Raw genomic sequence first — 11,575 nt, forward strand, 5'->3', positions numbered from 1 at the left:
GAACCATGGCTATCATCTAGCTGTAGCCCGGGGCTATAGACACCTGTGTTATTCAGCCAGTCACCACCTGTATGAATACATGGAAGTTATCCTCTGTCCAGAAACTTCCATTATTGAAAATATTTTATTTTACACGCATACCGTTTTTTTAGCGTACACAAAAACATGAATGACCACGTTTTTCTGTGCTCTAAAAAATCTTTGATCCCCCTTTTTTTTTTTTCTTTTTTTTTTAATAATGAAAGTCAATGAAAAAAAACGGATGAACACAAATGCTCCTGATTTTTCATCCTTTATTTTCCGTTAAACGGACACCAAAAAGCAGCGGGAACCCAGTAAAATTACGGACAGTGTGAACAGCCTGAGGGTACGTGCACACTGCGGTATCCACGTGGATTCCAACATTCGCGCCCGCATGCATCTTTGACCGTGCAGTAGACTCCATTCAATGCAGAGGGGATTCCGCCATCCACCCAAAGAATTGACTTGTGAGCGTCCGTCCTTTTTTTTTTTTTTTTTTATAATGGGAGTCAATAGAAAAACGGATGCACACAAATACATCCGTTTTTCTATCTGTTTTTTTAATCAGTTTTTCCCCCAATTTTAATAATTCGGTTCACACTACGTTTTTGCGATCCGTTTCTTTCATTGGTCTACATCCGTTTTGATCCATTTTTCCATTGACTTCCATTCTTAAAAAATTAAAAACGGATCAAGACACATCCGTTTTTTTTTTTAAACGTACACAGAAACGTAGCCGACCACTTTTTTGTGTATGTTAAAAAAAAAAATGATGTTTTCATCTGTGTTTTTTTAAATTTTTTATAATGAATAGAAAAACAGATGCACACAAATACATCCGTTTTTTTTTTAAAAAAAAACATTGCAAAAACGTAGGGGAAAAAAAGGGGGATGATTCCCATTCTGCTCCGGGGTCCTGGCAGCAGCAAGGTGACAAGTTGCGGCTTCACCGTCTGCAAACTTTTAAGGGCGTTTATGTAATATAGCGTCCATAATGGGGTAGGAAACCACTTTTTCTCACGCTCCATAATTTATGCAAATGAGATGCAATAATCGTAGCCCTAATTACAATTAAGGGAATAATTAACCTGTGCCATGCTGGCAGCTCGCTGCTGCTACGTGCAATGCTAAAGCTGCTCCCACCCCCAGGGACGCAGGGGGTTAATGGGTAAGACAGCTGCAATGTAATAGTATTGTAATCCCAGCGCCCTGGAGGGCTGGTTAGAGACAGACAGAGAGAAGTGAGCAGCTGTGCCTTTAAATACCATTTCCTTCTATTGTATTTGAATGGTGATCAGGAAAAAGGAAATGAAAGCAAAGGGGCAGAGCTAAGGCAGTAATGCTGCAAAGGGGACACCAATCCGCTATATAAGTGACAGCCACACAGGCTTCCCTCTCAGACCTGGGAATACAGATGTGGCTGCTCAGTGATGGAGAAGGGCCAGCGGCTAGCTCGATTGAGTGAGGCTGGGATTTGGGGGGCCAGTGCTGTCATTTGGGGGCGCCGCCGGTGACTCTGGAGGATTGTGGCTGGCTGGAAAGGAGACAACGGATCATTGTGCGGACACAATAAGGGACGACAAATGTCATCAGCCATAGAAAGGAAGAGCCTGGACCCTGCAGAGTAAGCGGACATTGGGGGTCTTATTGTTATAGCACATGGCGGGGGGGATGCTGGGACAGGTGACTGGGTTAGGTGTAGAGTAATGACTGCCAAATGGAATGGAGGTCAATGGTTTGCATGGGGCTGCGGTATATTCTGGTTAGTGGCGGGCACATATACACATATATATATATATATATATATATATACTATATACCTATATATTATATATACCAACAGTTGCATGATCCCAATATAAGATGTATTCAATGTCTATGGTATCTAGGGAAAGGTACGCAGCTCTAGGTGGTGTCCCAACCCTACTGATGTTTACTGGGTTGGATGGTTCAGATGTAGCAGAGGCGAGTTTGTTATCTGGCACAACTTTTAGTGATATTCTTATGTGTATTCTGTGACTTCATGTAGTAATGCAAGGAAACCTGCCGGATAACCAACTCGGCTCTGCTGCGTGTGTTTGTCATGGGTCCCACATTGTATAGGAGTTTTGATGGTAATTGTTCTACATAGATATAGAGAGATGTGATGGATATTGTAAATTGATAGATTGATAAGAAATCATTAATTGATTGATTGAACAATTGACATAGACAGTAGATGCATAGATAGATAGAAGATAGATAGATTGCGATTTGTTTGTACGTTAGATAATAGATAGATAGATAGATAGGAGATAGAAGACTCAGGAAAGCTGGGTGACCGCCCCTGGCAGGAATATAATAGCCGTCATGTAATCGGTCACTGACCTTCCCCCAAACAAATACATTTATGAAACAGCTGAATAAACTTTAGCCCGACTTATCATAAGAGAAGAGAACATTACATTGATGGCATTCCTGCCTCCATGACTCCGACTTCCTATGTGAATAACTGAGGCATGACGAGAGGATGTGTGCGGCCCAGGAGCAGGGACCATCTGAGTGTCCTGATATGTAATACAACTATAGAGGGACCTATAGAGTAATATTATACACTTATACACGGACATATAGAGTAATATTATACACCTATACAGGGACATATAGAGTAATGGGATACACCTATACAGGGACATATAGAGTAATGTTATACACCTATACAGGGACATATAGAGTAATATTATACACCTATACAGGGACATATAGAGAAATATTATACACCTATACAGGGACATATAGAGTAATGGGATACACCTATACAGGGACATATAGAGTAATGGGATACACCTATACAGGGACATATAGAGTAATGTTATACACCTATACAGGGACATATAGAGTAATATTATACACCTATACAGGGACATATAGAGTAATGGGATACACCTATACAGGGACATATAGAGTAATGGGATACACCTATACAGGGACATATAGAGTAATGGGATACACCTATACAGGGACATATAGAGTAATGGGATACACCTATACAGGGACATATAGAGTAATATTATACACCTATACAGGGACATATAGAGTAATGGGATACACCTATACAGGGACATATAGAGTAATGTTATACACCTATACAGGGACATATAGAGTAATGGGATACACCTATACAGGGACATATAGAGTAATGGGATACACCTATACAGGGACATATAGAGTAATGGGATACACCTATACAAGGACATATAGAGTAATATTATACACCTATACAGGGACATATAGAGTAATGGGATACACCTATACAGGGACATATAGAGTAATGGGATACACCTATACAGGGACATATAGAGTAATGGGATACACCTATACAGGGATATATAGAGTAATGGGATACACCTATACAGGGACATCAAATGATTGAATACAGTTGGAGATTTTATAGACATTATCCACAGTCATCAACAGTGACGTTCTATTTTGGTGTCCATGTAGATTTCTATCTGAGCCTTCATTATGGGGAACATTACCAGCAACCCCCCATCATGGCTTCCCTCTGCACCCTTAAATCCTATGTTCACATATTCTGTTAGTAAATTACTAGTTAATAGATGGACTACAGGTTAATGACTCTCCGGAGAACCACTACAAAGAGCCTCACACTCTGGAGGACTACCTTGTGCAATGCTTCATTCCTCCTGTGGGGGTGCTGCAGGGAAGCTAAACACTTGCTGCCAAGCTCCCTCACAGATTAAAGGCAATCATTGTGACCGGACACCCTCTGATTTATTGAAGGACCCTTACAACTAGGAGCAACCCCTTAAGAGATCTATACATGGGTATCTATGGACATATATAAGCAGCCTCCTTAGGGGGTAATATTACTAGGGTGGCCATACAGTTTAATGGAAAGTAAATTTTTTAAAAGAATTTTGCTGTTTTTTTTTCCTTCTAATTTTCCAATCACTATGTATATTCAGTTTTCACTGTGGCCACTAAGCCTAATAATAAGCTGATACTTTCTGTAGTCTGCAGTCTCTTTACTATCCTCCTCTATAGAGACACCCTGTAGATAAATAATATGGGACTTTGTCATTCACAATAGGGAATGGTCATAGTCTCCTCCTCCCCCTCCCTGCATACTGACCTCCTCTTAGGTCACAGGGCACACCTAGAAAACTCTCCCATGGAAGTCTTTATGACCATACGATGTAATGACCCTGTGATTGATAGGTGTATTTATTCCGAACAGTGAGCCAGTGGATGAGGTTCTGCAGATCCCACCCTCACTGCTGACATGTGGGGGCTGCCAGCAAAATATCGGGGATCGCTACTTCCTAAAGGCCATCGACCAATACTGGCACGAGGACTGTCTGAGCTGTGACCTGTGTGGCTGCCGGTTGGGAGAAGTTGGGAGGAGACTTTACTACAAGTTAGGACGCAAGCTGTGCCGGAGAGATTACCTAAGGTGGTGAGAAGTAGTTAATATTCTACATGATATAGAGGATCATACTATACTGCACAGTCCATCACCCAACACTGCACAGTCCATCATTACAGTGTACATAATATAGACCCTCACTCTATACTGCACCGCCCATCACTATACATAATATAGACCCTCACTCTATACTGCACAGTCCATCACCCAACACTGCACAGTCCATCATTACAGTGTACATAATATAGACCCTCACTCTATACTGCACCGCCCATCACTATACATAATATAGTGTGTCATACTATACTGCACAGTCCATCACTATACATAATATAGAGTGTCATACTATACTGCACAGTCCATCACTATACATAATATAGTGTCATACTATACTGTACAGTCCATCACTATACATAATATAGTGTCATACTATACTGCACCGCCCATCACTATACATAATATAGTGTCATACTATACTGTACAGTCCATTACTATACATAATATAGTGTCATACTATACTGCACAGTCCATCACTATACATAATATAGTGTCATACTATACTGTACAGCCCATCACTATACATAATATAGTGTCATACTATACTGCACAGTCCTTCACTATACATAATATAGAGTGTCATACTATACTGTACAGTCCATCACTATACATAATATAGAGTGTCATACTATACTGCACAGTCCATCACTATACATAATATAGAGTGTCATACTATACTGCACAGTCCATCACTATACATAATATAGAGTGTCATACTATACTGTACAGCCCATCACTATACATAATATAGAGTGTCATACTATACTGTACAGCCCATCACTATACATAATATAGTGTCATACTATACTGCACAGTCCATCACTATACATAATATAGAGTGTCATACTATACTGTACAGTCCATCACTATACATAATATAGAGTGTCATACTATACTGCACAGTCCATCACTATACATAATATAGAGTGTCATACTATACTGCACAGTCCATCACTATACATAATATAGTGTCATACTATACTGCACAGTCCATTACTATACATAATATAGAGTGTCATACTATACTGCACAGTCCATCACTATACATAATATAGAGTGTCATACTATACTGCACAGTCCATCACTATACATAATATAGAGTGTCATACTATACTGTACAGCCCATCACTATACATAATATAGTGTAATACTATACTGTACAGTCCATCACTATACATAATATAGACCATCACTGTATACTGCACAGTCCATCATTCTACACTATATAAAACCATAGTTCTACAGTCTGTCATTCTACATTATACAGACTATTATTCTACTTAGTACAGTCCATCACTCTACATTGTATATCTCATCACTCTACATATTATAGTCCATTATGCTACACTGTATACACCATACTTCTAGTCTATCCTTCTGCATTGCATACACCATGACTGTACATTGCATAGGCTATTATTCTGCATTTCTATACGTCATTCTACATCATATAATCCATAACTCTACATCATATATAGACCATCATCCACACTGTACAGTCTGTGATTACACAGGGCTTAGGCCATCAACCTACATTGTACAAGTCATCTTTGTAAATTGTATAATCCATCATCCTACATCATATAGTCCAATGTTCTGCACCATACAGTCCATCATTTCACATTGTTGGATCATTACTCTACTCATAGTCCATCATTCTGCATCATAGTCCATCATTCTTCATCACAGAGTCCATCATTCATCATAGAGTCCATCATTCTTCATCATAGAGTCCATCATTCTTCATCACAGAGTCCATCATTCATCATAGAGTCCATCATTCTTCATCATATAGTCCATCATTCTACATAATATAGTCCATCATTATCTATATACCCTTAGGCTATGTTCACACAACGTATGTGTTGTATAAATCAAGGCCGCTGTTGCAATTTGCAACAATGGCTGTGATTTGTACAAAACACACGTTCTATTGTAATGAATGGAATCCCGGCCGGAGCATATACCCATAGTATACGTGCCGGCCAGGATTCTATCCGGCCGCAAGAAAAAACGTGTCAGTTTTCTGCGGCTGCTGTTCATTGAATAGCAGCCTCAAAGAACCTGTCAGTTCACACAATGGAAAGTGCGGCTCCAGCTGCACACTCCATTGTGTTCAGCGGTGAATTCGGATGCGGGCGCACACAGGTGCTCCCACATCCGAATTCAGCAGAAGTGAAGATCATCCGGCCGGTACTGTAGTACCGGCTGGGACGATCTTCTCAAACACCGGCCGTTCTGGGATCCGGCCGGGTCACAGAACGGCCGCTGTTATACTAAGGCTCCGTTCACATGGAGTAAAACTAGCGGAATTCCGCCAGCCTCTGTGTCATAATGACAGTCTATGGGAGGCTCGCGCACCTGCTCTCTCCGCGCTGAAGGATGGACATGTCCATAAAGATGCAGAGAGAGGAGGCGCACGAGCCTCCCATAGACTGTCATTATGACACGGAGGCTGGCGGAATTCCGCCAGTTTTACTCCATGTGAACGGAGCCTTAGTGTGCACATGGCCTTATAGTGTATATACACATTACATACATCCCTACATGTATTTAGACATCATATAGTAAGTAGAGAGATGCTAGACCTCTGTGTTGTGTATTACCTGTACGGCCATCAATATGATTTCCTAGTAGATGGAACATATAACACTGTGCACTACTTAACAATATCCTTTCCCTGACTTCCTCCAACAGGCTTTTCGGCCAAGATGGTCTCTGTGCATCATGTGACAAGAGAATCCGGGCCTATGAAATGACCATGAGGGTGAAGGACAAGGTCTACCACCTGGAGTGCTTCAAGTGCGCCGCCTGTCAGAAGCATTTCTGCGTCGGCGACCGATACCTGCTCATCAACTCGGACATTGTGTGCGAGCAGGACATCTACGAATGGACCAAACTCAATGGCATGATGTAGACTGGATGACTAAGACTAGACAGGCCACACACTATGACATTCACAACTGACGGACTCTGAAGTCAAGATGGTTCTGTTTGAGTCCTTGCGATGGTGCTAGAGTGGTTCCCTCCTATAGAATATGAAGGACACTGCTGCTGTCCAGATAGTAACAAAGAGACTTTTTGTTTGGTGACAATGACGCAAACTTCCACTGCAATTTTCGGCAGTGAGTGGAAGCAAAACATGTAAATGCTGGATAATCTATGCAATGCAAGCGTATCTGTACTTAAAGGGGTTCTCCGGGTTTAGAAAAACTTGGCCACTTTCTTTCAGAAACAGCGCCACCACTGTCCTCAGTCTGGGTGTGGTTTTGCAGTTCAGATCCATAGAAGTGAACGGAGCTGTGTTGTAATACCTCATACAACCTGAGGACCATGGTGGCGCTGTTTTTGCAAGAAAGTAGCTGTGTTTTCTCTAATCCTGGATAATGCCTTTTAATTTTCAATTGTTAATTTTGAGCATGGATCTTCCATTACTTTGGAGAGGTTTATGACCATGTAAATGTAACTGACATAGTTCTTCCTGTGTGGAATGGTATATAGCGTCTGCTCTGAAGCTACAGGGTAGAGGGGAAGCCTCTAACCTTATATATATATATATTGCATTAAAAAGGCTAGGTTCACATTTACATTTCTCTGGCAGCACACCTTTTTATTATTTATACAACAATATAGTATACTCCAGAGCTGCGTTCACTATTCTGCTAGTTTGTGATAGGAAACAGTTAACAAATTGGTAAAGAGACACATCCCTAGAGGTGTATCTGAGCTTATACCTGTTATCTACATAAGTGTATATGGTAACCAAGCGGGCTTGGTGGTACATGCCAGGGATGATGGTATGGTATAGCTACGGCACTTGTTACAGGGCTGGGAGTGGTAGTAGTCCTCCCTAGGTCCCAACACACGCCCATTAAATAATCTGTGTAAGCTCTTCTCTCTGTTTCCCCCTCCCTTTTGTAAGAAAGACCCTGGCAGGCTTTATCTGCAACATTGTAGCTTCTTTGTAATGCTGGTAGGTTTAATCTGAGGTCAAGTTGCTGATGAATTCACTGTGATCAATCCTCCTGGCATTACAAAGAAGCTACAATGTTGCAGATAAAGCCTACCAGAGACTTGTTCACATCAACCGTCTCAGGAGGGAGGGGGAAGAAGGGGGAGACAGAGAGAAAGGCTCACACACTGATTTTTGTGTTTTCAGCAGAGAGCAGCAGCTCAAAACTGGGGGAAGGCGACTGAATAGATAATAACAAGTATGGAAGGAATTGTTTGTCTCACCATGGACAGCAACATATGAAAAGTTATGTTTGCGTGGAATATCCCTTTAAGCAGCTTCTTAAAGGAACTGTATAGTGCATTTTCAATACTGACTTCACACAGTGCTTTTTGTGCACCTAAGTTAAGGAAAACTTGTAGTTGAGCTGAGGGGGGCTACTGGTCAGAGGAGGCCTGTTCATTTACGCATGGCACTCTGTTGGAGGGATTCTAACAACTTTGTCTGGGTTGCGATACTACTTGTATGAGAGGAATAACCTGTAATCACTGTGATTAATTTCCATCAGAGTGACAAAGTGCCAGATCCAGTAGTACAGTACGTGGGGTTGCACAACTGGGTGGAGCTAGCCCCTTGCTTGAGCCGAACAGTAGGCAACGGGGTACCTCGGCTAATGGCACTTCTCCAACCGCTCTACAGTCATAGTCCGGTTTGCAGGAACTTGAAAAAAACTTTTTTTTTTTTGCAGCATACACTCTACATTCACATGTTCTGTATTAGAACCGTACAGCAAAGGCTTTAACAGTTCCAGCTCCTGGCATCATAACCTAGTTTACTGGACCTATGAGACGGCCCGATAATAGGGCAGCAAGGCCTGCATGGACATCTTTAGCGATGTCCATGCAGCCTTTGCTCAAACACCTGATACCTTAACTCTCCCCGCTACCGTCTTCTCTCCTGTGCTCCACAGCTTCCCGGTCCCGGCAGCTGCAGAGTCTGATCGGCCTGGGATTCAGAAGCTGCGGAGCACAGGATAGAAAACCAGGAGCAGGGACAGTTTACACGGAACGATTATTGTTTGAATTTGCACGATAACAATCGAATTCGAACGATAATTGTACGTGTAAACGCGGCGAACGATCAAACGACGATCGAGAAATTCGTTAATTTTGATCTTTGAACCTGTTCTTAAATCGTTGTTCGTCGTTCGCAAAAATTTCGCAGATCTTTCCGTGTAAACAGTCGTTCACCGTTTTTACCTATGTGCGAGATAGGCTTAAGCTATCGCAAAACGAATTTTCCGTACGATATATCGTTCCATCTAAACGCTGATCGTTATAAAAAAAAATCGTTACTTCGAAATCATTAATCGTACGATCGGGCGAATTATCGTTCCGTGTAAACGCAGCATTACACAGAGCAATAATTGCCCCCCCCCCCCCAATCAAGCCTGTAAGTAAATGGATACCAGACAGAAATCCAAGGGTCCCCATTAAAGTCAATGGAATCTCTCAAATCCGTTGTCCAATAGAACATCCAGCTTCAGGCCATGTTCACACAACATATGTTTTGCATAAATCACGGCCGTTGTCACAGTTTGCAACAACGGCCGTGATTTATGCAAAACATACGTTGTATTTGAAAGAATGGAATCTCGGCCAGAGCGTATACACAATGGGGGAGATTTATCAAACATGGTGTATAGTGAAACTGGCTCAGTTGCCCCTAGCAACCAATCAGATTCCACCTTTCACTCCTCACAGACTCTTTGGAAAATGAAAGGTGGAATCTGATTGGTTGCTAGGGGCAACTGAGCCAGTTTCACTTTACACCATGTTTGATAAATCTCCCCAATAGTATGCGCTCCGGATGGGAATCCAACCGGACGCAAGAAAAACTGACATGTCAGTTTTGTGCAGCCGCTATTCATTGAATAGCAGCCACACAAACCTGTCAGTTCACACAATGGACTGTGCTGCTCCGGCTGCACTCTCCATTGTGTGCAATGGTGAATTGGGATGCAAGCACACCGAATTCAGCAGAAAACTGCAGTATCGGCTGGGATGATCGTTCTGTGACCCGGCCGGGGTTTCACGTAGTGTGAACCCGGCCTCAAACAGAATCCATGCTGGAGGTCCTGAATTAAGATCCAACACGAGTGTGAACCTAACCCTTGCCTGTTAACTAGTATCGACCCCACATCAAAGTCCCCCAGGGTTACTAGAGATCCAGAGATAGCGTTGTGGTGACATCAAAGGGAGCCTGCTGTCTGCTATACAGAGGCAGCGGCTTATCACACATAGGCTTCATCTCTGGCTGATACCATGATCACTGCCATCGCTGGTCAGATTGTATTACAGCAAATAATCAAACCAGGGATGAAGAACCTGCCACCCTCTAGCTGTTGCAAAACTACAATTCCCATTATGCCTGGACAGCCAAAGCCGAAGGCTTTGGCTGTCCAGGCATGATGGGAATTGTAGTTTTGCAACAGCTGAAGGGCATCAGGTTCCCCATCCATGACTAGACGTTCAGTATTTGAGGCATGAGATCATCCGAACCTTTTATCCATCATATCTGCTGCTACAGAAGCTCAGTGCCAGCTACTGCCCTCTGTTATCAGCCATTACAGCTTCAAAGCTTCTGATCCCCCTCCTTTATCTGAGGTATCCCGTCTCATCAGATCCTGGCACGTTTACATAGACAAGGGACGTATATCAGCAGCTACCAGGATAAGCAGAAGGCACGACAAAGCTGGACCCCTTATCCTATAAGCCACCCCACCCATCATGGATGTGCGCACAGTAGCCATAGTAAATGAGAACATATAATCTTAAAGGGGTACTCCAGAGCATATATTTGTTCTTTCAAATCAGCTGATGTCAGAAAATTATACAGATTTGCTATTTACTTCTCTTTAAAAAATCTCAAGCCTTACAGTACTTATCAGCTGCTGTATGTCCTGCAATAATCTTAAAGGGGCTCTCTGGAGCATATATTTGTTCTTTCATATCAGCTGATGTCAGAAAGTTATACAAATTTGCAATTTACTTTTCTTTAAAAATCTCAAGCCTTACAGTACTTATCAGCTGCTGTATGTCCTGCAGGAAGTGATG

At 42.1% G+C, this 11,575-nt stretch overlaps 2 protein-coding genes across 3 annotated transcripts in view; one reads left to right on the forward strand and one right to left on the reverse strand.

The window, feature by feature from the left end:
• The window catches only part of NAT10 (N-acetyltransferase 10), a 364,178-nt gene that overhangs the window by 90,252 nt on the left and 262,351 nt on the right, over nucleotides 1-11,575 (reverse strand). The window lies entirely within an intron of this gene.
• LMO2 (LIM domain only 2) lies at nucleotides 1,265-8,094 on the forward strand. 2 transcript variants are annotated; one of them, XM_069965196.1, is made up of 3 exons: nucleotides 1,265-1,645; nucleotides 4,262-4,480; nucleotides 7,205-8,094. In XM_069965196.1, exons 1-3 carry the CDS (start codon nucleotides 1,605-1,607, stop codon nucleotides 7,422-7,424), a joined length of 480 nt encoding a protein of 159 aa, XP_069821297.1. In that variant the 5' UTR covers nucleotides 1,265-1,604; the 3' UTR covers nucleotides 7,425-8,094. The 2 variants fall into 2 exon arrangements, with proteins under 2 accessions (XP_069821297.1, XP_069821298.1); XM_069965197.1 differs by having other exon boundaries at nucleotides 1,271-1,645; nucleotides 4,262-4,477.

Source organism: Dendropsophus ebraccatus, chromosome 4 (genome assembly GCF_027789765.1).
Source record: "Dendropsophus ebraccatus isolate aDenEbr1 chromosome 4, aDenEbr1.pat, whole genome shotgun sequence".
Classification (NCBI taxonomy): Eukaryota; Metazoa; Chordata; class Amphibia; order Anura; family Hylidae; genus Dendropsophus; species Dendropsophus ebraccatus.

Excerpts from the sequence above, each read along its gene's own strand:
- LMO2 (XM_069965196.1), top strand. The coding sequence starts at position 1,605 with ATGTCATCAGCCATAGAAAGGAAGAGCCTGGACCCTGCAGA. Across the intron at positions 1,646-4,261 it reads AAGAGCCTGGACCCTGCAGA|TGAGCCAGTGGATGAGGTTC; the intron begins GTAAGCGGACAT and ends TATTCCGAACAG. Across the intron at positions 4,481-7,204 it reads CGGAGAGATTACCTAAGGTG|GCTTTTCGGCCAAGATGGTC; the intron begins GTGAGAAGTAGT and ends TTCCTCCAACAG.